A 27,659-nucleotide genomic window follows, 5' to 3' on the forward strand; every position below is an offset into this window, starting at 1 on the left:
AGGGGGTAATGCCCATACGGCCAAGAAATCCTTCCCGAACCCAGCGCTCGCTCAGGCTCTGGTTCAGCACAGTAACAGCACTAACACTGGAGTACCAATCTCCCCGCGATTCAGAGAAAATGGCTCTAATTAGTCACAAGCACGTCTTCCCACAGCTCCCTGGAAGTCTCTCATCCAGGCAGAGACAAGCCCTCAGCAAACTCCGGTAGCCTGAGAAAAGCTGAGCCTGAGGTGTTAACAGCTGTGAATATAATGCAGTTAATTTAATTGGGTTGTCCATCCTTGATATTTGAAAAGTCCCTTTTAAATGTTACAACTTTTTTTTTAAACAACTGAGTTATTATTTTCTCCTGAACTCCATTTCCATTTTAATGCTGATGTTCAGTTTCTTTTGCAAATTGAGTGAAGGTAAAACTCTCCCAATAATATACCATCCTTTTGAACAACTTATTTCCTTTTGGTGCAGTTTCAAACAGATAGAGCTGTAATGGCCAAAATAAATTTTATCCCAGAAATGCAGAAAGCTAAAAGTTAAGCTTAACTTGTAAAACTTTTTTAAGAGAGGCAAAATCATGCCAGCCTTATCACCATGACAGTCACAGTTGTTTAGATTTATTATGCAATGATAATCAGGCTATACAATAAATTCGCTATAGTAATGCATTAATCACTTTGCAAAGAAAAATGAACTACTGAAAGGAAGACAATACATTTTTCTCTCTCTTCTTTCCCGTGGTAAAAACTGGTCCCTAACTCCATTCTTTACAGAAGGAAGCATATATTTTCACTTCTGCTGCTACATCTCTGATTTGAGCCAATGGCTCAGCAAGGTCACTTTCATTTTACTTCCTCCATAACTGAGCTCCACGAATATTTCTCAACGAGATCTTCCTTTAGAGCTAGAAAATACTTGGGCTAAAATGTCTACGTGGCTTGTTAGCTGCTTTTCCTGATTCTGCATACACTTTCATGGTGTACAGAAAGTTTATACTTTTGGATGAGAGAACTATTTAAGTTGATTGAGACGGATCACTGAGGGAATACAGATGTCCAAAAAGGTTTTATAAGAAATGGGATGCTATACAATGCAAATCAGAGGTGGAACCTTGGATGAAGCAAGAAAGACGGTATCACAGATATTTGTACCACAAAGGAACATTTTTATCTTCCCCTCACAAAGGTATACGAGTGTGAATACCCCAAGCATCACCCTCCTTCAGAGATAAACTTCAGCCATTAACAGTAAAATCTGTCACCATCTGATCTCCAGAACTGGTACCTGGTCTATATGAGTGAGGTGGCAGTGGGTCCCACTGCTTCCCTGTTAGCACCTTTCAATGCAGGGTTTGGTTAAGACTTAAATCAGGAAGCCAAAATCATGCAAAACTTAAAACCACTTCCAAGAGATGCTCCCTGGTATTCTGCCACGCTGATTAATCCCGCTGTGGGGCAATTTGTAGCAGCACATCCTAGAAGAAAAGTCCCTGGGGAATATTTTTTTGTGAGTAAATACTTTTGTTTTGCTCCAGGACATCTCCCCACCAACCTCCCAGGCGAGACACTGGAAGACAATGAGAAAAGCAGAATTAGCAGGCTCTGTTTCCCCTCATTTTTTCCAAGGAGCAAAGTGAATCTTCATTGAAAGAGCACTAATGTCTTTTCCAACTTTTAAAAAAGCAACTTAGAGCCAACAGCAAAGCCCAGGTCTGTGCAGATGGCTGAAAAATCCGCTTTGGTCCACCTTCATCTGTGGCATTTTGGGAAAACTTCCATCTGCCACAAAGGAAAAGCTGGATCTATCCAAACCTACATTGAAGCTGGAAGGTTTTGAAACAGTGGAGCCCACCAGCAACACCAGCAGAGGGAAAGGTGGTGTGCGGATGGCTGTAACTGCTCAGCTGCTATTGAAATTAATGAAACTCGTGTGACAAAATCTGCATGTAGCACCTTGAAGGTAGACCCCAAGGTATTACCTGCAACCACAGAGGCTGCATCCTACCTCCCATTCTAACTTTTATATCTAAAATTATAAAATGTTAAAATATGTTTCCCAAAGCCTGTCAGTAAACTCTGGCTGTACGTTGCACTACAATATTCCTGTTACGAGGGTAAATTCGTGGGGAGGCTGCAGTTAACACTCCCAGGTAAAAAAATGCTCCCTACCCTCCATCCCGCAGAAGAAAAATTATCAGAGTAAGAATTAAATTATTCCCCTTTCCGATGTTGTAAAGCCTCCAGGCAGCATCTTCACAGTCCTTTTCAACACAGGTAAATTGAATTCCAGCAAGTTTACCGTATGTGGACTCTTCAGATGTGATATTAAATAACAAAGTCATGACCATAACGTATGAAGAAAGACTGATAAACTTGGAGTTGTTTAGTCTAGAGAAAAGGAGGCTGCAGCAAGCTGTAACAACAGCCTTCAAATATGCAAAGGGTCGGTTCGGTGCAAAGAGGAAAGGAATGGGCTGTCCTCGGTGTCTGCGGTGACCGGGATGTAAGGGACCTGCGCCGCGGGTTAGACAAGGAGAAATGCTTTTGAGAAGGGACGGTGGTGAAGGTCTGCAAGGGAGGCTCCAGGGAGGTGTCATGGTCTCCATGGGGGGCTTTGACGACAGGTCATGCAACTATCTGTCAGGATAACGTAGGTCTGCCTGACCCTGCCTTGGTGGTGCAGGATGGATTACATGGCCTCCTGAGATTTCTTGTAACCCTATTTCATATATGATTTTATACAGCCGATCCTCCAAGGGTAATTTTCCCCACTGCCCAAGCTTTTCCCTTATCTATTCAGTGCTGGCGCATCAGTTCTTCCCGCCACCCAATTACTTGATTTGGGGTGTGCTCACGTAAATGAGAAGGCTGGTGTCTGCAGGGCAGCCAGGCTGCGGCACGGGCTTACACCACTCAGATCTGTCACCTAATTCTTATGGAAATAAGTAAACGAATGGGAGGCTGGTTGGTGTAAGAATGTAAGAATTTGGGCCAAAGTTGGAGGATTGCTTTGAGACTAATTGTGCTAAAAATATGTAAATACTTCTAAAATTTCAGGTGGATTTGCCTGGCATCTTCAAGGGTATGTGGCTTTCTGCTGTTTGAGGGAAAGTCTGAATAGGGCATGCTGCTCAGCTCTCCTGCGTCCCAGACAGGCTTTTCTGGGGGGGGACGGGGCGGGCATGGGACAGGGCAGCAGTGTAACTAGCCTGCATGCAGGTCCTTTAACTGCTCACCCCCCTGAACGCTGCAGAGGTGTGAGGAAGCGATGCTGGCTGCATCCCTGCGACTGTTTGGGAAGATGTGGGACTACTCCACAGGAGCCCCAGGGAGGGAACCCGCTGGTTACAAAAGAATATCTTCCCCTGCCACCAGCACACCCGAGCATCGCGGGAGGGACTGACCACAGGCAGACCTAAACCCCGGCACTACTGAAGGAAAACCTTGGCAAAAGCCAGCTCCTAAATGGACTCAAGTCTGCAAAGCCCCCCAAAACCAGGAACGTGGGACACTGAGTCGGGATGCGCTGCCAAGGAGAAGTGAGCCCGCAGATAGGCAACGGTGGCAAGGCACCCTCCCACATGCAGAGTTTGCTATGGGGGGGAAGCAGAGGCTTTTTGGGGGCACTTCTCGCTGGCTTGGATTAAATTCAATTTTCAAATGCGTAAAGCTTCAGTAACTGCAAAATGATCCCCTTAAGAGAAAAAGTAAAAGCAACGCCTCTTCCACTTTAGCCTCCCCAGTTTAACTTCTTGCAAACTTTTTCCTGCCGTATATGCTGTGGCAACCCATAATCTAAACCTTTTTGGTGCATTCTCTCACCGAACTAGAGTATTTATTTTGCAAATTAAATTAGCTTTCTTGATTGCAAACTGAGAAAACTACAAGTATATCATAAATTGTAAGAAATGCTTAAATGAATGATATGTCAATAAATAATCCTTGTGCTTAATCTGAAAACCATTAGGTAGTTGGAGTGACGACTGATTTAACGCTACCCATTTAGTTTACCTGTGATAATGTGTTATTTAAACTCAAGACTTTATATTCAGTACAATCTGGACTAAAACCTTCATTTGGAAGTAATTGCAAAACTTGAGGGTTTTTTTCCTTTTCTTTTTAAAAAAAGATTTAATTAAAAACACAAGATGAAATAAATATTTTAGGCAACCAGCAACAAAATGGGAAAATACCATGTGTTTGGAGTTTTAGTGCCCTCTGAGTGCTGGAATTTATTTGCAGCAAGCAGAAAATAGACAGCAAGCATAAAAATTCAGCAGATTCCCGCTAGTAAAATTATTTCTCAAGCTAACAAGGGAGGAACCCTTCTAGTAGCAACAAACCAGCAAGGAAAAGACGTGCCTTTATATTTTACCTTTGGGTTAGCACACCAGTAAAAATGCCAACTGACAAGCACTTCACATAAACATTTCTTTCTAAATGAGCTGCCTTGTTAGAAAAAAAATCTAAGCAAAGAAGCGCTACAGTCAACAGACAGAAAAACCCAGGATGAATACTACATTGCTCCATATTACAGAAAAATATAAATAAGGACGTAAAAATAATGTTGATGCATAAATGACTTTAATAAATTAACACTTCATTTTGCATTTAAAATAACTACTTGGGCTATAAATCTATCTTAGCTTCAATTCTACCAAGAAAGAATACATCCCAGTTACCTATTATTTAGATCTTTCTTACCTCTGGAACCAAATGTATACACACACACAAAAATATACGTATACGTGTGTGTATATGCATTCACTGTGCTGTTGTTAGCTGTGCTACTCAAGCCCCATTGCAATATTTATCATATATTTATTTTATGACTGAAACCCTGAAGTCGGTTTTACAGTTTAGTTTAACGATACCAAACTTTGATTATAAATTACAAGTGGCTTTATTGCAGCCTGAAGAGGCAAAAAATTTGGAGACACTCGATTGCCTGATCCCAATTAAATTTTAAAGAAATAGTAAAGCGACACACATTCGCTGAATAGCTGAGCTCTAAGGAGAACTGCAAATTACTCCTGTCGGCTGTACAGCGGGGCTATACCGTCCAAGCACTTCTTTGCTAGAATGAGCATTTGACAATTGTCAGCAAGCTTTAAAATAAAACCAAACTAAACAAAAGAAAAGAAAAAAATAAAAATCCCAAGGATCTTTCTCAAGCATTATTATTTTCATTGCAGAAAAAAATAGCTCGTGGGAGGGTGGGTGGCAAAATCAGACTCAGCGTTTTATCTGATTCGGTAACTCAGGAAGTAAAACCTGCCACAGTTGTTGACAAAGAGGGAAAAAAAGGAAAGTTTTACACTAAACTGAGCGGTCAGAGGAATGCACAGGTTGGAGCAGCATTTCTGACTGATCCCAGATGATTTTCTGGCCACAATTATAAGCCACACCCAGTATTACTCACTCAGAACTCAGAAGGCAGGCAAAAAAGACGGGGAAAGGTAGGGGAAAAACCCAAATGACTGAAAAAAAAGGTCTTTTTTGAGCTTTTGCTCCCTTCCAAGCCTGGCATTTGTCTCGCCTCTGCAGCAGCTCACGATGCAGGGAGAGAATGCAGCATCTCCCACCGCCTGCGCCAGCGCCCGGCTGCTGCTCCAGCCGACCCCGTGCATTTCTGGGGCTGGGGGAGAAAGTCTCCAGCTCCGAAATTCCCACCCAAGGGCCCGATCCTGCATTCTTCTCACACCCAAAGAGTCCTGCAAAAACAATGGGAGTTTTGGGCGTGCAGAAAACGTCAAAGTGAGCTGGCATTTGTTAACTGCTGATGGATTACATTAATATGAATATTTGTCTGTAGGGGACAAATGCTTTCGAGAAGCGTGCACAACATTATGGGCAAAACATCAGCAATAATAACAAAAAAGGGTAGAGAGAAACATCATTGATGTAAACCATGAAATAAATAATATATGTCAACTTTTATGTTTCTTGCCTTTGATCTGGATACAGCTGACATTAAGTCCAGGAATTGATACCTTTTTAGCTGAGAAGACACAAGATGTCAAGTTATATTTTTTAGTGCAAGGCCAACACGTGAAAACAAAGCTAAAGGAGTTGAAGAAGTGAGTATAACAGAAAACATAGAGATTATCTCTTGTCATTCGGAAAGAAAATGATGGGAGTTTCCATGGAAGCTGAGTGGTTAATATAATGCTGTCTTCACTTTGCCATTCTCTCCTTATTAGAATATAATTTTGGTCCAAGTGATATGGAAATATATTGTTACTGAGCACGGCAAGAGAGTGCTGCGGGTAGAGCCAATGCAGAATGAGGTCTACAAGACGTACATATGTATGTATTCCTCACTCCCTGCTCCCTGCCTGCCTCTCCTTTTAACTCTGTCGTAAAGCTGTTTGAAAGTGGAAGCTGTTTGGAAGAGCACATAAAAGCATCCGTTAAAAGGCATTACATTAAAACTCCATTGGATCCTGCCCAAGCGATACAGGGGCAAGCTGGAGCACCACCACGGAGCGCAGGGAAGCTGCTCTTGCCTTGGCTTTGGTGGGACTGAAAAATTTGGTCCACTATTTCTTGCTTGCTTTTCACTAGCACCAGCCCTCTGGCGCGGGTCTCAGCCCAGAGCCCCTCCGTCAGCTCCCCCCGCACTCCTGGCCGTTTATTCCAGGTAATCGGGAGCAGAATTGGGCCCTAGGTGTCTACGCTGGAGTTGAAATTGGGTAAGTGGGTTGTTCCCATCCACACTTACAGCTGTCCCTGTCTAAAACCACAGCCAGAAAATCGCAGGCACGAAGGTGAAACGCCACACGTGATTTCCTCCTCTCTAAAACGCGCAGCCCTCCCGAGGGGAACAGCCCTTCCTCTGGGAGACTCCGGATGTGCCACCGTGCACCCCTCTCCTTTACAGCCTGGCCTCCTTAATCATTTACGTGCCTTCACACCCTCTTTCCTTAATTTAGCCTGAGCCTTAATCTCGGCAACTTCGGCCGGCTGGTCTGCGCATAGAAGGGCTGGGGAGCCTGGCTCTGGGATGTCAATAACCCAGCACAATGCCTCTGCGCAACACGAAGCCAGCTATTTAATTACCTATCACCGCTAACAAAAGCTCTCTTTATTTTGATTAACTTTGAGGGAACAAGGTTCCCCACCATCAGAGTATGTTTAAATAATTACACAATACAGACTAACATGCCTGGAAACACAAAAAGAGGGGGAGTAGGGAACGGGGAGAGAAGAAAGGGAAGACATAAGCTCAGCCTTACTTCCCAATTTAAACTAGGAATGACCTCGGGGTCAATTTTTCCGAGTATCTCAGATCAATTCAATTCTCACCTCCACTGCCTACCTGCTAGCAAATGAACTTACTGTGCCTTCCAATAGACAGAAATGACTAAAAGGAAATCACATTTAGCTGCATCTGAATAACCATGGTTATTAGATGATGCGTGCAGAGGAAAAAATTACCATTTCCCTTCTCCTTCTCCTCCTTGTGATTGTCATTCTCACCTCACTGGTGATTAAGATGTAGGATGCTCTCCCAGATTGTTAATTAGGTGTTAATATCTGCAAGGGGCCACAGCAAGCTCCTACACCTGAGGTCATTTCTCAGAAGTCGGGCTGTCTCCGGTGACAGTACCTGTAATTCCCATAGCTAGTTTGATTCCCACTCAACAGCTGGAGCTAGTGTTTCTTTCATGTCTGGTTTCATTTCCTATCTGAAATTATATGAGTGCTAATATCTTTATTATCTTTCCTGTAGAAGTGCAAGGCTGGAGCATGGCACAGCATGTTGTTCATAGGCTTTCTTATTTTTTATTTTTTTTTCCCACGGCATTTTCAAAACATTTCAAGCAAAAATCTTTACAGTTAGCAAATTTACAGCTGAGGACTCCGTTACAGATCGGGAGGGGTAGAAGGTAGGAGGGAAACAATAATAATTCGGGGACGGACGAAAAGAAAAGCTGCACAACTGCTGAATGATAATGGCTCGAACCTTGGGAAATAAAGGTAACGGCAGGAAGGGGAGGAATTACAAGGACAGTGTGACCCCTGCATGCCTTGCAGGTGCACAAGAGTTACTCCATCTATGTGTGTGTACATACAGGTATTAAGGATACGTTGTGTTTAAGAGAGAGAGGGGGCACATAGCTGAGCCGTGATTTTGCTTACATTTTTGACTCATTCAGAATCAGGGTAAAGCTAAGTTATGTGTAATTCAGAAAATTACCAGCTCCCGAAGCACCCGATCTTTGTACCCGTGGCCTGGTGTGCTCGGGAGCCTAAATTCTCATCCCAGCAGAAATGGTGCATGGGACTTGGGCAACACCAGTGATTTCTCATCCTAGGGTATGAACTAAGGTGAATGACAAGTACTTCAATACACCAGCTTTCATTAAAAGGCTTCAAGGAACAAGGAACATTAGAGCTATTTTTTAACTCCCACAAAAGCCTAGAAGGTAAGAATTAATTATCTAGGTTTATAACTGTGTAAACTGAGATATAAAGAGATCAACGGTAACAGACCTTTAGAAGAAACCTAAGATAACAAGTTTAAAGTGCTTCAGTATTTTGCTGAATCTAGAAGCAAATAACTGGGTCAAAGTCTCACAAGTGAGTCAGACTGCAACTCCCAGCTCCCGGTTTCTTCACTCTCTAACCATCGGGACTATATGTGGAAGCCTGAGAAGTAATTTTATATGTGGGATGTTAAATCAGTACTTTTCCTGTCTCATCAATCTCCTGTATTTTGGTACAGTGTGAATCATTTGGTAAGTGGCACAAATTAGAAAACCTAGAGGAGATGTTAAAAATATTTATTTTTTTTTTTTAGCACTTAACTTAAAATCCTCTATTAGAACTAAACAACATCAAAAGCCACATCACTGGAAAATATTTTAGAGCTTACTCTAAACACAGGGAAAACTATTAAATTGACTTTGCTGGGAATTTGTGGGGAATAAAAGCTGTCACATACGGCATGTACTTTCTCTTTGCTCATAAAGACTCAGACGTTTTCATACTTCAGATTCACAGGAATGAGCTAGAAAGGAGTTTGAGACACAGTGAAGTTGTGCTTTTTTAAAATACTAGAGAACACTTTTTTTACTTTTGTAAAATGACCTGCAAATTGTACAAAATATGTTTGGGGAGAGGAAAAGAAGGGAGAGGGGTTACTATCCATTTTTTTATCAAGAATAACATATTACATCCCATTTGAAATAAAGGATTCTCATTTAGACTTAATATAGCACATCTGCTTGACAAATACATACAAGGCTCCCATTGACTGCAGCGGGAAACTTGCCAATAATATTTCATGGACGTTATCTTGATATCAGCTTCGGGAAATAAAGACTTTTTAAAGGGAGTGCTAATTCAACAACGGGAAGTTAAAAATAACTCACTCATACACAAAGAAATGTGATTGTTTTTACAGTTCTTTGCTTTAATTTTCACTTTTATCAGACGTATGGTCTGCGAATAAAACAGGCGGTAAGGTCTAGTGTGCAGTGAAGTTGGGCAGTTTGACATCACAGGCTGTTGCCAATGAAGAGAAAAATGATGTCACAAACAACAGTCTGACTTGGTTGCACATCAAAAATACACGTGAACAGTATGAGGATGCAAAAGGTCTTGCACAAAACACAAATCTCTTTTAAAAATGCATGTGTGAATGCAGGAATAGCAGTGAAAAGTAAGTAAATGTATACTTTAAGAGTGCCATGATTTCCCTTGTGTGAAAGGTCTTAGAGGTAAACTGAAAAAGGACCAGAAAATATATTTCTGTTCTTTACTCTTCCTTATTCTCCCCTTAGTTTTAGGGCTCATCCATATGGGGAAATTCCATAGTAAACTATACCGCAGTGCTATCCATTCGCTGGGTGGACACTCCTACTCTAGAGTAAGAGTGGATTTTCCCGGTTAATGTATTTTATTTTGAAAGCAGCTTAAGCTATATTAAGGGGGGGAACCCACCCTTATTCCCAAGTAAGAACATCCATCCAGGGAATTCACAGCACAGCTACCGCGGTACGAGTTCAGATCTTGCTTTTTATTAGTACGACCTCCCCTGTAGACATTCCCTTTGTGGTGGAAGTGTGGGCCCCAGGAATTCAATGGGGATTTTACCAAAGCCTGTAGTGGGGCCAGGAGCCCACCCGGCACCTTTCCTCTCACCTGAGATGTAGGTAGGATGCAGTTTATATGCCAGGGTCCATCACTGCCGCATCCTGCCCTTGGAGCTCTACAAAAGTCCTTCAGAGCCTCTTTGAAAACTGAAACATTAAGTGTTACACACAGTGATAAAAACGACCAGATTTTTTTCTCGCACTTCATTTTTAAGAGAAAGCCTGGCTACACTTTTTTATGTCAGAACCAAATTCTACTATCCAACACCATCACGCTGATCAGGAAATAATTAGAGTCATGTTTTGTTCCTGTTGGTTCCATGATGTCGGAGGGTGGAAAAGCTCTTCTGCACCAAACAAAATACACTGAAGCAGGATAAAATACGCCTGGGGTTACGTATGTATTGTGAGGGACGTTCGCCGGAGCTGCTAGGAGATGGAATAGGCCAAGACATGGCCCTTGGAAAATAACAGTTGCCTTGTAAAATACCACAAGGTACTCTTGGTGGTATTTTATGGGATAGCAACTAATTTTGTTATTGGTATAACAGCGTGTATGACAAACACAGATTTCATCCTGCAGTGCTTTCTCTGAAAACTCCCGGCAATCCCCCCAGGCTCGCGGGCATGGAGCGGCACCACTGACTGACCTCCATGAACCCTGCTGCCATCTGACCCAGGAGAGACATTATGGTGAGAACCTCTTAACCAGCAACCACCAAATATTCCAGTCACACTCATAAAACGAATTGCCTTGAAATGCTAAAAGCATGCCAGAAATAACATAATTCCTTCAAAGGAGTCAAGTTAGTAAGTTAGAGCACGGAGACTACTGTCCACTGCTATAAATGTACAGTCTTAAATTCCCCCAACCAAACCACCTCCATGAATATCAAGTAAGCGTGCCTCCAGAGAGCGTGGAGTACTGGAGTTTTCATATCTAAGCTTATTATTCCTAATATCACAGAGACACTTCCCTGAATTGTCCTTCTCCTTCCCAAATTCCCCATCTGACCAGATGTCTTTCTCTCTCTTGCTTTCACCTGTCAATCATGTTCACAGCTGAAATTTGATTTCTCTCCCAACAGTAACCTTAGATGAAATATTACCATAGGGGTCAGAACTGTCTGAACCTTGCCATAAAAGTTCGTTAACTCTTCTGAGACCCGAGAGCTATTTGCTTAAAAGTAACAGATTTTGCTGCTGTTTTTTTTTTCTACAATATGTGAAAGCGTAACCACAAAATATTGGAAGGAAGGCACAAGGAATTGTCCCGGAGAGCAGCAGGCTAAGCAAGTCCTGAGATCACAAGTGTCCATCAGGGAAAAAGCTTTTGCTTTTTTATTATATGGATAACAAGAATGTATATCACTTATATTATTTATACAAATCTAATAGTCACATACATAAATTACGGGAACCACGAAAGTTTTCCTGTGGGATTACTGAGACCAGAACCGTTACACTAGGAACAAGGTGATGGAACATGTGCTGCACCTTTGCAATGAAAATACGTACTTAACATACTTCAGCTGAATCACGACATGCCTCTGTTCTTGCAAAAAGCACGTTGCACTTTAAGCTCTCACAAAAAAACAAGTGGTCTGCTTTCCCTCTCATTTACAGTGGTGAAACACAGAAAAAAAATGCATTGCAGGCAAAACCCTACCCGGGGTGTTCCTCGGGGAAGTGAGAGGAGCATCAGGCTCAAAGTGAACCTCTTCTGGTGCTCCTCGAGAAACCTGTCCCTGCAGCCTATCCACCAACAAAAACTCCTCTCGGTGCTATTTAACGTAGAGTCTAGAGCACCAGTTACATCTTCCCCATCCTCACTCAAATTTTAAATAATAAAAAATATAACAAATAACAAATAAAAATAATAAGGAATAAAGAATAAAGAATAAAGAATAAAGAATAAAGAATAAAGAATGAAGAATAAAGAATAAAGAATAAAGAATAAAGAATAAAGAATAAAATAAGCTTAATTCCATGAGCTAATAAAATTCAACGCTTTTCTACTGGCACGTAACTGGTGATCAAAGTGCGGTAGGCTGTATGGCAGCCTGTGTTCTTAACTAAAATAGGAGGTTTCATTAAAAAGTCACACAGGAATCTGTCATTGCAACCTTGGTGCTCATTTAAGCCACTTAGTATTTTTTATAGTCAAGGTCAATAAAAATCAGATTCCCCGGAAAAAATAAAGTGCCTGTTTGAGTCTAGCAGGGGAAGGGACTCAAAGTCTAATTCCCACATTTTCATTAGCGGCATATTTTTTAGTCAATGTTGACAGACTGAATGAACACGAATTTCCAGAGGAAAGCAGTGCTGTGAATTAAACTCTACTGTAATTTGTAAGTACAGAAGTCGTCTAACACAGCCTCATGATTTTCATCAAGATCTGAGGGAGATCTTCAGAAGACCCATCCTTAATCCCCGTAGCTGGTGTCTGAATGCTAGCATTTGAAGAAAAAGAAAGAAAACATTTGCAAAGGATTATATTTGAGATGTGGGACACGGGAGAGCTGCCTGGCTGATGAAAGTACAAAGCCCCATCATTGCAAATGGTTCTTGTAGGCACCTGAACGTCAGCCTCATTCGAAAGCCCAGGAAACTGCACCACAGACTGTCACCGGCTCCCCAGGGTCGGACCAAAACGCACCGTTTTAGCAGCAGAAAAGAAAGCAGCGAAATTACCACCCCTGCCGAAATACGTCAAATTGCTAATGAAGATGAAAACGTACCTTTTTTTTTTTTTTGACCTCAGGTAACAGGGATTTTCACATCACCGTTGTAGATGATTCTCTCGGGTACCTAATTTAGTAAATATATTAAAATAAACCATTATTAAAAGGGATTTTTAACATTGTAAAACATGTCTGTCATGCCACTGTGGTACAGAATAGGACCTTTTATATTCAAATCCTAAATTAAATTTAGAAAGTCTCTTGTACTGTTTATTAACTGTGAGTGAAGAAGAAATTAACACAGTTTGAAGTGAAACATTTCTAGCTCAAACATCTAGTCTTTACTTCACATTAATAACAGGAGACTCTTACTGATGAATTACCTTAAAAACACATATTTTTGCCTCACCAGTGAATATCAGCTCCTAAGACCTGAAAGCATGTAGCTTTCTGTATTTCTTTCTTAATGATTGTTATTAGCTGCACTAATGTAATTGGCAAAATAATAATCAATTTTTGTACACACTCCATTATTTTCCAGACAGTAGTTTAATAACAAAAGCAGAGCTGTCATTTCTCCCTGCGGTTACTCACACTGTACAAATTCATCCTGTCAACACACATTTAAAATCTAATTTAAAAAAAATTCAACATAGAGCGAATCTTTGTACAATAAGTGAGATAAGTCAGTGAGTCAATCCACATTTCTTAAATATGGATATTTTGTTGTGTCCCTTATAGTTAACTTTCTCTCCCTGAGTGTGCATACACAGGCGTATACATGTATTTTCTATAAACCGCCTGCAGGAATGCTTCGGCTCCATCCATTTATTGTAACCGTACAGCATAATCAGAGCAAGGATAAACCACAAGTCTGATCGGTTCGAATGAAAAAAAAAAAGGCAAGACAAACGATAGGCGCTTTTTCAGCATTTTGATTCCAGATCAGCTCTGCAGCTTTGAAAACAAAAGTCCGCTGCACGTTTGGTGCCAGCTGAATGATCCCTCTCCCACATCCCACCCAAAGGTGGGACAGGCGCATTGAAATGCTCCCCGCATGCCACTGAAAGCAATGTTTCTTTTTTTTTTTAGTTTTCCTTTTTTTGGTTTTGGTTTTTTTTTTTTTTTTTTTAAGAAACGGGATGGTGCTTCCTTAAATGCAATACTTGGCACATGGCCCAGGATCTCTTAAAGCAAATGACTCCCGTAGACCTTTGGTGTCATTTTCCTCAAGATGACCTCTGCTTTCATGCCAATCGGTGAATCCATCCTGTTATTAATGCATGGGGCCGAGAGGAATAGGTCCTCAAGCCTCACACCTGAAGAGCATTCAGAAAGCGATGTGGTCAGCCTGCTTTTAGCAGTCTCAGCCTTTGCCGAGGCCATCCCTTCTCTAAAACCACAACCATTCAGCCACATCACAGGAGACCTGAAACAGGATGGCACCAACCCGCTTTCACCGGCAAGGCGCATTGATTCATTTAGCAGCTTTATTTAACTATCAGTTTATTAATAAGGGAAGAGTCAAAGAAAGTAAGACAGCGTGAAGGCAGCCAGAGACACTAAGCAGATTTATTAATTTAAGAAGGCTGATCACTTTCCTTCATTTTATCTGACAGAGTTGGTGCAAGAGAGTTAGACTTCACTAAGTTTTCTACTCTATACTGTGCTATTTTAAAAGGGTTTCACAATAAAGGAAGCTGAAAGACTGTGCACAGTCTGGAGACCGTATCTGGTGTGACAGGAATATAGTATTTAACCATATTTAATCTTACAGTATTCCCTCCTCTACAATGACTTTGCAGGAGGAAACCCTACAGAAAGGAAAATCTGTTCATCCCACACCGCAAAACACTGAATCGCGTTGCAGGCTCCAGCAGCTCTTCCTACATATTAAAATGCTTTCATCAGGGAATTTGGAAGCAGTTAAGTTAGGGGGGAGAAAAAAAAATACTAGGTCCTGTTTGGTTCACTTTCAGGCTCATTTTCCTTGTCACTAATGTTTCACCGCAACAGCTCCAAGTGCTTGAGGGAGCAGGGGCTGTTTGCAGTGGAGCGCACCACAGCTTTAGAAGCTGATACCAACAAATAAAACTGATTCTATCCCCATGCCCTTTAACATCATGACAGCCCACTGTCAGGGCCTTGGCAAGAACTTCTGTTTCAAAATTGGAGAAGCAGGGTTCAGGCTGCAGGAAAGTGAATCTGCCTGCTTTCGTATAGAAAAGGGCTTTAAGCTTAATCACATACACACTCCAAGATACATCCCAGATAGATCTGGGAAACTCAGCCTCAGAAAGCGCTGTTCTCTGTACTTCAGATTCTTTAGAAGCCATGAAATGTAAATCCCGCACCCCCCCATCTTGCACCCTGCAGAAATCTCAGGGCCTGATCCAAAATGTCATTGAAAAACCTCCCTTTGATTGCAGTGGGGTTTAGATTAGTCTCCGTGTGAGCACAGGTGAAAAGAAAAAAGGAAGGAAAAAGAAAAGGAAGGAAAGGGGAAAAAATTAAGAACAAGAAAAGAGAAAGGAAGAAAGAGGAAAAGAGGAAAAGAGGAAAAGAGGAAAAGAGGAAAAGAGGAAAAAGAAAAGAAAAGAAAAAAGAAAAGAAAAGAAAAAAAGAAAAGAAAAGAAAAGAAAAGAAAAGAAAAGAAAAGAAAAGAAAAGAAAAGAAAAGAAAAGAAAAGAAAAGAAAAGAAAAGAAAAGAAAAGAAAAGAAAAGAAAAGAAAAGAAAAGAAAAGAAAAGAAAAGAAAAGAAAAGAAACTGAACAAAATAACAGGGGAAGTGCTCTATGAACATACCTAGGGCACGGTCAGCCAGCTGAAGCCGCCGGGGTGACACACCGGAGCTAAGCTTTGGATGCACGGACGGATCCTTTAGTTACGCACAGACTCCCCTTTTGTTCCAGGAATTGAATTTAGAAACAAACAAACAAGCAAACAAACAAACAACGGATGCTGCCCTCACCCTTCCCCGTCCCTCCCGGTCCCCGCCCGGGTCCCTGCCCGTCCCCCGTCCCCCCCCCCCCCCCCGCACCTGGCTCTGGAGGGACCCCGGGGCTGGGGCAGCCCCCCGAACCGTGCGGGTGTGAGCACCTCCACCGCCCCGGCCCGCCGGATGTGTCTGCCCGGTACCGGCGCCCAGGCCGGCCCGGCCGGGGCGGTGCGGGCGCAGCCCCTCGCCGGGCCCCGTCGGCCCGGTGCGACCCGGCCCCGCGGCTGCGGGCGGGGGACGCAGCACCGGGCCGCTCGCCCAGCAGCCCGCGGGCGCGATGGAGAGAGCTCGTCGGGGGAAGAGGGGGGTACGCCGTTATGTAGACACCCCCTCCCCGGCGCGGGTCCTTCCCAAGAAGCAGGGGGTTAAGAACCCGTGCCAGAACCCTCCCGACACGTGCGGCTCCCCCGGGCCAGGCAGGTGCCGGCGGGCAGCGGGGCGGCAGGCGTGCGTGCCCCGCGGCGCTGGGCACCCTGCTCTCCCCGACGGCCCGCTGCCCTCCAGGATAACACCGAAAACCAAGGGATGAGGGGCAGGGAGATGCCAGAGCTCCCGCTGAAATAGGGTGTGGAGCCTTAACGCCTCCATGCGCAGGCACTGACATTTCTGCTTTAACGGGGGACAAGCTGCTGAGAACATTTTTCAGGACTGTGCTTCTTATGAATTAACAATTGAGAGCGGCAACCAGGGACACTCCATTCCCTACCCCCGCTGGAAACTCGAAGACACTGCTCGATTTGTTGTTTGCTGGGTATTTTTTTTTTCTGCCTTGTGCAGAAACACCACTTCTAGCAAACTTCTGCCCTGGCTTTGATTCCCTCCACGCAAGACATCTTATAGAGATGCATGGAAAAATTTTAAAAAATAAAATAAAGGAAATCATGTCACAAAGTCCACAGGGCTTCAAACCAAGCAGGGAGAGAGGCAGGGCAATCTCCATCCCCGTAACTCACTTCACCACAACTATAGGCCTGCAAACTTCACTGCTGCGTCGGAAGTGGCACGGGTTTAAAAGCTAGACTTCGGGAAAAAAAAAAGTGGGTACAGCAACAGCGAAAGAAAATGATCATTTCAGAGAGCGATAAGATATGGGTGGCTTGCATCGAGGGCACCGAGACGTTATCACACTGTGCCGGGTCAACCTGATACGGTGGTAGATAGCCGGGGCTGGAGCTGGAGCTGCCTATCTGCCGTTACACCCGGCTACAGCCTCGCTGATCCCTGGCCTTTTGCTTTTCACTTGAAAAGTTAAGTCACATCCTGGACTATTTTTGCATCGTGTTGGCTTAGAGCTCACAAATCTGAATGCACTCAGCCCTCAGAGAGTGACAAATGTTATTCTCGGTCCTCCCCCACAATTTCAGGCAGTCAAGAATTAGATGCGGCAGAGTGTACAGTATTTTAATCTATTGATTTGTATCTGCTGTGCCTGAAAAATTCATTAGAGGAGCCTTAAAAGTGTGAAGTGGTTGAGTGCTCAGCTCCCTCCCGAAAAGACGAATTCCCTCAACAGTCGCGCACCTCTGCCACGTCCTGGGGTGTGCTACCTCGTGTTATTCATACCGAGACCTGCACTTAAAACAGCTATCTGAAGCATTTGACTACAGACAGCTCGAGTGTGTTTGTGTGTACAAGCAGGATTGTTTTTTGTCCCGGCTGAGCAAACAAAATCTATGCCACTCTCCATAGCTACCCCTGGAATGCCCAAGCCTCACGGCAGCCGCTCACAACACAGCGATTCGGAAAGAGGGAGGGAAGGAAGTTTATTAAAAAATCTTAATTCCTAACACTGAAGTATGTAGGATTATTTTTTTTTCCCTGCGTGAAATTTTAAATTCAGCCATCTGAACAGGTGTCAGAAACAGTGGGTCCATTTAGCTCCTCTGATGATTGGAGTAATAAATATAGAGGATTTCCTTTCAATACAGCACATGCTGAAATGACACCAATGTAGTTCTGGCATCTGAGCAGATAATTCTGATATATGCATCATTTCCTCCCTAAATCCAGGAAGCAGCTACACTTTCTATCTGATATTAGTATATTATGTCAAATAGAAATTGGTATTAAAATTATGAATGATTCTAGATCAAGAACTTCCTACACACTACGCAGAGGGAGGGGGAGGAAACAGCTGCGCAAAAGCTTTCGGAAAGGAAAGGAAAAAAAGAGCTGGGAAAGTTCATTTTTTAAACTAAAAATTTGCTGCCACGTTTCGCGTGGGGGTAGTTTTCAAGTGGCATTTTGATTCAGCGCAGGCATTTTTGTTTTAAAAGGGTGAAGAAGGCTTTCTAATAAATAAAATCTCTCACCGCTCTGTTTGCAAACGGGCGCTTCTCGCACAGCGCCTGCCCAGCGGTGGCGAGAAATTGTTCAAGAAATAAATACACACCGGTGTGACCGGGATATTTCCCTCCCTTCTCCCCTCTTTTTTTTAGGATGCGGTCCGGGATGACATTTCTCAAGCAGGGAAAACGCTGCAGCACAAACACAAAAATACTCTTGGACTCTGCTCAGCAGAAGAAGCCCAGAGGTCGGGCAGAGGGTTATGTTTCATTTTAGGGGGGGAAAGTAAAAAAGGCTCAAGGGTAAGGTGGGATGGGAGGGAGGAGGGGGCTGAGCCGCAGTGCACACCATTTCCCAGCCAGCAAAGGGCCGCTCTCCGTGCGCGTATCTCCCAGCACCGGTCACATGAAAGTTCTTTGTAATGTAGTTAATAAATGGGAAAGCACTATAGGACTATGGGAGAAATAGGACGTTGTTAGTGATGGGGGGATTAAGACCATGCATGCCTTTTGACAGACGATTGCCCGGCTCGGGCAGCGTTCCCCCTGCTTTAGCCAGAGAGGTACCTGAGGGAGAACAGCAGGATCCTGCTCCCCTTTGAAATCCCCAGGGATTGTACCTCCGAGCTCAATGGGAGCAGGATCGAGGCCAGAGTCAAGCGAGGGGTGATTAATGAATGTAGGTTATTCAGAGCAGAGCGGTTCCAATTAGTCCTCAGCAAGCAGTCCTGCGGCAAAGGTGGGCGCTCCCCTGCAATGATTCATACAGAGAACCCCGATACTCGCTTTGCTTTAGTGAACATTAAAACGTGCATCTATTCCCCCCCCCTTCAGTTGGACGGTTGGCATGTTTCAGGCTGAAATTCAAGTGCAGCCTAAGGAAGGCTGCAATTTTTTATTTGCAAAGCAAGATTGCAATGTGTCTTAACGATGCCAAACTGGGAGAGCGCCTTTTTTCCCTCTCAGGTTGGGTGTGTGATGGGAATTTTCCCTTTTGCACTCCGTCTATTTCTAGGAAGGATTTCTCTTACGCTGTTCAAACAGGGTGGGGTTTTTTCCCTCCGAGAAAGAAGATACTTGAGGGAGGCAGCAGTGCTCCCCTCACTCTGCGCTACTCAGTCGATTCACAATACTTTTAAAATCCTAGCGCCTGCTCCTAACTTCGCCTGCGAGGAAACCTGGAGCGGCCGAGGGGTGCGTGGATGAGGCTGGACCAAAAGTGGGTCCCGCTCCGGGGGCTTGGGGCTCCGCGCTCCCGTGGGGGCTGCAGTGCCGCTTCGGCGGGGGCTTTGCCGAGGAAAGGCCTCGTCCCTTCCCTTCCTGAAGGCAGGGCTCCTTCGGGAGCTCTCGGCAAGGGCAGCAGCGAAACCTCTAAGTGACCCCCTGCAAAAAAACCTGGGCATCAGTAAAGGCTCAGCCAGGGAAGAGGAGATGGGAGAAGGAATAAAAAGCAGCCCTGTCTTTATGAGAGGAGATAATTCTCTGCTTGGCCAATAGCAACCAGTTTACCCACAGATTACACATTAACCAGAAAATGGAACTCGAATTAACCAGAATCTGGAGCTTGAACCATTACTCAAACCCTGGTGCAACAGCAGGTCAGATGCCAAAGGGCAGGTTGGTGCCCCGGCGCTGGGGAGGGGCGAGGCGCAGCATCGGCATCAGGGACCACGGCCACCGATGCCCGCTGTCACCCACAGCGGGGACGGGCGTCCATCCCCTCCAAAGGGGCCTCAGCAGGAGCAGGCTGGCCTCCAGCAGCACCCAGTGCCCACTGACGCAGGCTCTCATGGGTGCAGGCACCGCAGGGGGGCTCAGGGCCGCATCCTGACCTCGGCACACAGGGCAGGATGGGGTCGAAGCCGTGGACTGGACCAAACGGGCAGAGGAACGGCAACAGGTCCTCTCCTTTCAGCGCCACCGGTGCCCAGGAGGGATGACCTTACAGCTGGGAAGAAGTTGCACCAACAGCAGAGGGAAAAAAAATAAAGGAAAAATAAAAAAAGTGCTGGGTTTATGAGCCTGGGTCTGGAGATAAAACTCCCATCCTGGAGGGGCTGGAGCATCCTTCGGAGAGGCCTCTGCTTCTCAGATAAACTGGGCAGACAATCCCATTCAAAGAGCAGGAGAGGACTCTGCAAACGGACACTGGAGGCTCTCGGGGAAGGTGGCTTTAAACGACCTGGGTCGAGGGTTTGAGGAGCCTTTCGAAGTTGAAATGCCTTTTGACATGGAGAACTACAGTGAAGAGGGGCTCGGAGACCTGAACATTTCTAGCCCATTAACCTTTGGATTGATTGTTTAGGACAAGTAACTCTCAAAAGTTGGAGGAAGTCCTTTGAATTTTTTTTTCTCTGCTCCTCAGTTCTGGGCTTTCTAAGGCCTGTAGCGGGAAAAAAAAAAAAAAAAGGGAAAAAAAAGAAAACCACAGGGCAAACAAAAGTAGGGGAAAAAAGCAAAGAAAAGAAAAAAAGGAGGCAGTATGGACCCAAATGGCAAGAAATCTTTCGATCTAGCGTTAAGTGGCTCTGTGACAAGCCAAGCCTGATGCAGTGTCATCTCTTACTAGAGACAGGCATGCTTTGCTGGGATCAGATGATAAGAGGATGTGAAGTCTTCCCTTTCACTTCACTCCATCATAAAACAATCAAAATATAGGGCCGTATCATGTCATCAGGTTTTTAAGCAGACCTCCCCTTTGAGATCTCCTAAAACCTGGTGGGATGATCTGAGTCACTGAAACTGAGCTCACTGCAATACTGAGAAGCCAGAAGGAGCACCTGAAAGCTCACATTTTTCATCTACCTGAAAGATAACTTGATTTCTAGCGGGCGACAATTTTCCATTTTACACGAAGCTATCCTTTTCCTCCTCCCCTCCTGAATATTATTGAGTCCAGCTCTTGTATCAGCATCACCCCTTCGCCAGGCAGTACGCTGAAGTACTGCTCTCGGAGTTATTGAACTTTAAACTACAGACTAAGAAACTGAGTACGGAATCAAAAAAATGCAGTTTATTATTGTAGATTATTCTCTCTTTTGATATAACCATAGAGTCGAAAATGAAAGAAAAGCACATAGGAACATCACACATGGTTAGTTAGTAACTCAAGATATAAAACAATTTTGCACAGCAAAATATGTAAAAGAAAAAGTAACTGACAAGATTTTTTTATATTTATTGTGGTAAGATTTACTTTCCATTTTTTTTAAAAGACAGGATATCAGTCCCTGAAAATAAAATTTACTGATTATTGCCTTTAAAACTGTGGAATTTTTGAAGTTACAGAAAATCCAGTTCTGCACCACAATACAACTGTAAAAAAATCTGCATCATTTTAAAACTGTGCAGTAATGCCATCTTTATAACTGCATAAATTGTATTAGCGTTCTAAACAGGTTCGTAATTTTTTTTTTGTTTTTGTATTATATGCTTGCAGGTTATATCTTAGTGCAATTCAGTCCCAAATACTTCAATTTTGAAAAAAAAAAAAAAAAAAAAAAACCAACCCATACATTTTGAATGTAAAATACCCCTATAGATATAAACAGGGGTGCCTCCCCCTTTTAATACTTTGGTTTTCAAATACAGTCAGTGGTATAGCAAGGACTACATATACCCAACTTATATTTAAGTTGCAAGCACATGCTGCATAAACTACTTTTTAAAACAGTCCCGTTGCAAATTCTACCCCCCTTTACATCACGACAGTAAACAATTTAGTGCATCAATCTTTAAAAAAAATCTACATCTAAACAGACCTAACTCTTTCGAATTTATCTATAACATTCCTTTATCTGTAGCATACATTTTAACTGGGCTAACAGATGACAGAAACTAGAATTAAATTATATACTAGGAACCCAGAGCATTCCACATTTGACAATGACCAAATGCAAAAGGAAAAAAAAAATGGGGCAGATCACTTAAAATTAATTTTTAGACTGTTTTAGGCAACAGCACGGTTTCAATGTCCCCCCCAAGTGGGATGTGAATTTTGTTTTTGAACATCTTTCCAAAGTTCTTTTTTGTGTTTTTTTTGTAATTTTTTTGCCACATTAGGTTATCAAAATCCATTCTGGCATGTTTTTTGAGAGGGAATGCTTCAGTGCATTTAAAAGGAAGTCTGAAGTTTTGAGTAACTCAAAGCAGTTTTAGAGCAGATGCAAACTTTAATGGGGAGGAAGAGGAGGAGGAAGATCAAAGGTTGCACTTTTTTGCTTTCAACCCAAAAAAGTGATGAGGCAATAAAACAAAAGGATGAATGCCATGCCATAATAGTCTCCAAAAGTCCATTTCCAAGCAAAAGAAAAAAAAAATAATTATACCGTACATGACCAGCATGCAGGGTTTTTTATTAATATAATGTCTCTTTTTCATAGTCTTTCGAAACAGTTATAGTTCATTGTTGCTAAGACAAAATAGCAAGCGTAATGCATGAGATGAGTATGGGATTCTAATGGCAGACTAAAGTCTCACGTTTGGCAGATTAAGGCCAAAACTCACATGAACACACCGAAGGTTGATGCAGGCTTGATTTTGGCAGGTTGATCTAGGCATATCTCTAGTTTTGCACAACAACGCTAAAAACTGATGGAACTCAGCAAGCTGGAGTCTAAAAATTTCACATTGTTTTTGTATTTTTTGTTTTTGTTTTGGTTTTTTTTGTATTTTTTTAGTTTTATTTTTCTTTTTGCAAAGCTCAAATCTCATATGAAGAACTCAGGATGGCAAAAAAAAAAAAAAATTCTGACTTTTTTGGACACAGCAAGCTCAAAAGAAAAAAAACCCTCATGAACTTAAAAATATATATATATATAATGTGGATGGCAGGTTTCAAAGAAGAGCAAGCTTCATATGAAGAACTGAGTTGGTGGCGAGTTGGATCTTTTATATTTTTTTTAAAAAAACCACAACAGCAAGCCCCCACAAAAATAAAAAAATAATAATAATAATAAACAGAAAGGAAACTCATGTAGAACTTTAGGTTGGCCAACACGGAGCCAGCCCACCTTAAAAAGGAAAAAAACAAAAACAAAACCCCAAAAACCAACCCAAAAAACAACTTTGTTTTAAAATTGTTTTGAGTTTAAAAAAAAAAAAAAAAGTAATACAAGGTGGCAAGCTGGGTTGTCGCTCTAGCAAAGCCCCCAACAACAACTCACACGGAGAACTTTTAGTTAAGGTGGCAAGGCTGTGGGAACTCACATGAAAAACTCTGGAGAGGAAGGGTTGTCGCTGCTGGATCCGTTTTCTCTGAAGCCATTGCTGACCAGCTTCTCGTATTTTTCCTTGTAGGCGTCCCTCTCCCGGACCAGCCTGGAGATCTCCTGCTTTAGGTGCTCCACTTGCTGCAGCAGCTGGTTCTTCTCCGACTCCAGGACGTGCCGCTGCTGGACCCTCTTGAAGCGGCAGGACTGGGCATAGCCCCTGTTTTTGAGGGTCCTCCTCTTCTGCTTCAGCCGGATCACCTCTTCCTTGCTGACGCCCCGCAGCTGCCGGTTCAGCTCCCGCACCGACATGGTCACCAGCTGCTCGTCGGAGAAGCGGTCGTCGAAGTGGAGGCCGCCGCCGCCGCCGCCGCCGCCGCCGCCGCCGTGGTGCGGGTGGTGCAGCCCCCCGGCGCCGCCGCCGCCGCCGCCGCCGCCGCCGCCGGAGCCGGCGGCCGAGGAGGCGGAGGAGGGCGGCGCGCTGCCCGGCGCCGCGGCGTGGGGGTGCCCGCCGCCGCCGCCGCCGTGGTGCGGGTGGTGGTGGTGGTGGTGGTAGTGGGGCGCGCCGCCCTGCGCCGCCGCCGCGGCGATCACCGCCGAGACCACGGCGGCCGCCGAGCCCATCTCCTCGGCCGGCACGGAGCCGCCGGCGCCGGCGGCCGCGGCCAGCTGCTGCCCTCTAGCATAGCCATCGAAGGCGCCGGGCAGCGGGTGGTGGCTGCTGTTGATCAGCGCCTCCACCGCGTCCTCGGGGCTGAAGCCCAGCGCCTCCGGGTTGAGCTGCTGCGGGTAGCCCGTCATCCAGTAGTAGTCTTCCAGGTGGGTCTTCTGGTCGGTGCCGGAGCCGGGGCTGGGCGCCGAGAAGCTGGGGGACGGGGGCACCGAGCTGCAGGGCGTGCTCATCGGGGTGGAAGAGAGCGATCCCCCGGCGATCAAGCGGCCGCACTGGCTGATAATGCGATCGGTCTCCACCGGCTCCTTTTTCACTTCAAACTTCATCAGATCGAAGTCATTAACATATTCCATGGCCAGGGGACTGGTGGGCAGGTCGGAGCTGCTCATTGCCAGTTCTGATGCCATCCTTTTGCTGCTGACAGTCCTCCAGAAAGGGTGCGCTCCGGGAGCGAGGGGACTGCTCTGAGTTGCCACCGGGTGAGCCAGCTTGATTTTTGGCGAGCTCCGCTCCGCTCTCTCCTGCCTCTGCCTCTCGCCACGGCCCCTCGCAGCCTCCGCTCCAATTCGCCCCGGCTGCTCTCGCTCCCGCTCCGCGTTATCCTTTGCAGAGTCTCCGCTGCCGCTGATGCATCAGAGCGAGGGGCTCTTGCTATTCGCCTTTTGCATAAAGGGTTTTTTTTTTTTCCTCCTCTCTCCCTCCCTTCTCTCTCTCCTCTCTCTCTCGTTTGCAGCTTGCAAACTGCAGCTGGAAGTGTTAGCTGGTGGTGTTGCGAGTAAATTTTGTTGTTGTTGTTGTTGTTGTTGTTGGGTTGGTTTGTTATTTTTAACACTTCATGGTGCCTTTCCTCTGGGCTTTCTCATGCAAAGTGCAGAGCGAGGAGAGAGGTTCATCGGGGAAGGGAGGAGGGAAAAGAGCGAAGGCGAAAAAAAAGCAAAGTCGATATCGCAACCAAAATAATAATAATAATAACAATAACAATAATAATAATAATAATAGCTTAAAAAAAAGAGAGAGAGGAAAAAAAACCTCGACCCCAAAGCTACAGCAAGAAGATGAAAAATATTTTAAAGGTTTCATCCAGCAGCAGAGTTTAAAAGCATTGCTGAGTTTTATAGCGCTCCTGACGTCAAATGGGAAATTGACTCGGCGGCCGGACCAATGGGCGGCCGCCATCCCAGCCCTCATTAGCATAATAGTATAGAAACAAGGAAACTTTTCGGGGCTGTCAATCAGGGCCCATCAGCTGACTGTCAGCTGGGGAGCGCCTTAACCCCTTCCTGCCCGCCGCCTCCCGCCGGACTCACCGGGTAAGCGGGTGCGGGACGGGCCCGCGGCGGGGCCGCTCCTCCCGCTCCCCTCCGCTCCGCTCCGCTCCGCCCCGCTCCGCCGCCGCGCCGGGACGGCCCCGGCCGCCGCGCTCCGCGCCGCCGTGCGCGCCTTCGGGCGAGCGCCCTGCCCCGGGGCGGGGTGCCCGGGAGCTGCCCCCGCCCGGGCGGGCACCTGAGGGCGCGGGGGAGCTCCCTGCGGCCGGGGAGGAGGGGGAGCGCCGGGCGGCCGGGCCCAGCGCCCCGGCCGGGCCCCGGCAGCGCGGCGCCGGCTCCGGGGCCGCTCGCAGCGCGGGGCTCCGGCGTGCCAGGCGCGGATTACCTGCCGCCGCCCGGCCCTTCCCCCGCGCGGTGCCGGGCCGCTCGCCCGGCTCCGCTCCCGCGCGGCGGCCCTGTCACTTATCATCGGGTTTTTTTCGCGGGGACGGGGCAGCCGTGCCTCCGTGCCCCCCCACCCCCGCCGCCAAGAGGTGCGAAAGCCCCGCAAGTTTGCAAGCCCCGCGCCCGCCCCCGCCGCACTTGGCCTGCTGGCCGGGACTAATTAATTTAATACATTCAGAACTAATTGTATTTACTTTAGCCTCCCCCCCCCCCCCCCCCCCCCGGCCCGGGCGGGGGATGGGGCCGGGGCCGGGGGGCCGTGGAAGCGGCGAGCGGGCTGGACGCGGAGCGGCGGAGCGGCGGAGCGGCTCGGTTTAAACCTCGACAGCGCCATCTCTCGTCGCAAGGTCAGTGCCAGGCGCGCCCCGGCCGGTGCGGAGCCGCGGCGGCCGGGCCGGGCTGGGCCGGGCCCCGCCGTCGGGGCGGCGGCCGCCCCCGCAGCGACCGCGGTCCCCGCCCGGCCCCGGCTCGGCCCGGCCCGGCCCGGCTGCAGCCGCGGCCCCCCGCCGCGGGCCGGGGAAAGCCGCAGCCTGCGGGGCTGCCAGGCTCGATTTTCCGAGCGGGCTTTATGGGAATATCGATAGAATTAAAGTTACTTGTAATTCCGTGATAAATGAGATGTCTCTAGTAAGTAAGATTAAGTGCAGTGCTATAAAGTTGTTTATCTGAAAAGTAATTCTCAGAAACCTGACTTCTGACACTTGGTCATATATTAAACCGGCTTCTTGAACATTGTACTTCAAATCCTCCCTTCTCCCCTTGTCCCGTCCCTTCCCCCTCGGAATTTGCTATTTATAACTGCGCGCAGGGTATTACTTTGTAGGTGCGGGCAAGTCTCTGGGTAATTTTTCACCGACTGTGAAAATCATCATTTGCAATAGCCAGAGAATCTCTGCTTAGGAAATAGCACTTGGCTAGTGGATTTACAAATGGATAACATCTTCTGACTATGCCATTATCAGTGTGAGTGCCAGTACTAACATCTGAAAGTCATACAGCATGTACTGTTCCTGGCAGCTAAAAAAGGTAGGGCATACTGCAAATTTAGGAGGATAACTACATCTAGAAATGATCATAGAGGCAATTCTGTAAAGCTAAAAAATGCTACCGTCATCGCTAACAAAATTAAAATACAGTTCTGCACGGTCCTGAAACACACCCGCACGCACAGAGCCGCGGACATCTGCTAGCTTTATCTTACAGATTGCGATTCATGACAAAGTTAATACAACTTAACTACTCGGGCTGGCTTTCCTATTTCTTCACGTCATTGGAATCAACAAAACTTCCAGGCTCACAGCATAAATCCCCCCAGGACGGTCCAATTCCCTGTATTTGTTTTTTTCCCTGAGCAAGATGAACGTGGTACTGTATATCACTTAACATGCTCACCTATGAGAGACATAAAAAGTGCGCTAATATTTTTAAACGAAAAGGTTATTGCTTTTCAGAATGTACAATTGTAGTATTTCACTTGCCTGTTTGGTAGATGGCTGTGGAAATGCGGCTCCAGCCCCATAAAATAGTTTGTTTGGACGTGAGGATTCAAAGTGCTACATTTGCAAACGAGTAAATTTCCTGAGTAAACTCTGAACTCTAGACAAAGAGTAGGAAATTGTGTGAGCTGATGGGGACCGTCTCTTAATTGATACCAATGTAAGCAAGTGCTGCAAATTAATTGAAGCTCTGACCTACCAGAACAGCAAGTAAAATTATTAGTTGTACAATATTGTTCTTGTGTGATTGTTACACAGAACTGCTGCACCAAAATGTCTCTACTGTTCAGCGCAGCAGAGAAAAAAAGATTATTAGCAATTTTTGGATAACCTTCAGAAGCAACATTCTCCTCCCTACGCTATATAATTCTCATTTTAGTAGTATTTTTCTTTATTATTCGGCTATTCACAATGGGTGTCTAAACATTTACAGTCCTCTATTAACAGTGTTTCTTCCATAACAATCACACACTTTCATTTCAATTAGAGCTATTCAGTCTTCAGTTT

At 45.4% G+C, this 27,659-nt stretch overlaps 1 protein-coding gene across 1 annotated transcript in view; it reads right to left on the minus strand.

The window, feature by feature from the left end:
* The window catches only part of MAF (MAF bZIP transcription factor), a 63,489-nt gene extending 38,265 nt beyond the window's left edge, over positions 1–25,224 (minus strand). Inside the window, exons 1-2 of the mRNA XM_075510874.1 lie at positions 23,273–25,224; positions 12,843–12,908 (exon numbers count right to left, since the gene is read on the minus strand). Of these exons, the coding sequence (XP_075366989.1) occupies positions 12,875–12,908; positions 23,273–24,354 (1,116 nt within the window). The 5' untranslated portion in view covers positions 24,355–25,224 and the 3' untranslated portion in view covers positions 12,843–12,874. The remainder of the gene's footprint in view (positions 1–12,842; positions 12,909–23,272) is intronic.
* Between the last annotated feature and the right edge of the window lie 2,435 nt (positions 25,225–27,659).

The sequence above is a fragment of the Mycteria americana genome, chromosome 8 (assembly GCF_035582795.1).
Source record: "Mycteria americana isolate JAX WOST 10 ecotype Jacksonville Zoo and Gardens chromosome 8, USCA_MyAme_1.0, whole genome shotgun sequence".
Taxonomy (NCBI): domain Eukaryota; kingdom Metazoa; phylum Chordata; class Aves; order Ciconiiformes; family Ciconiidae; genus Mycteria; species Mycteria americana.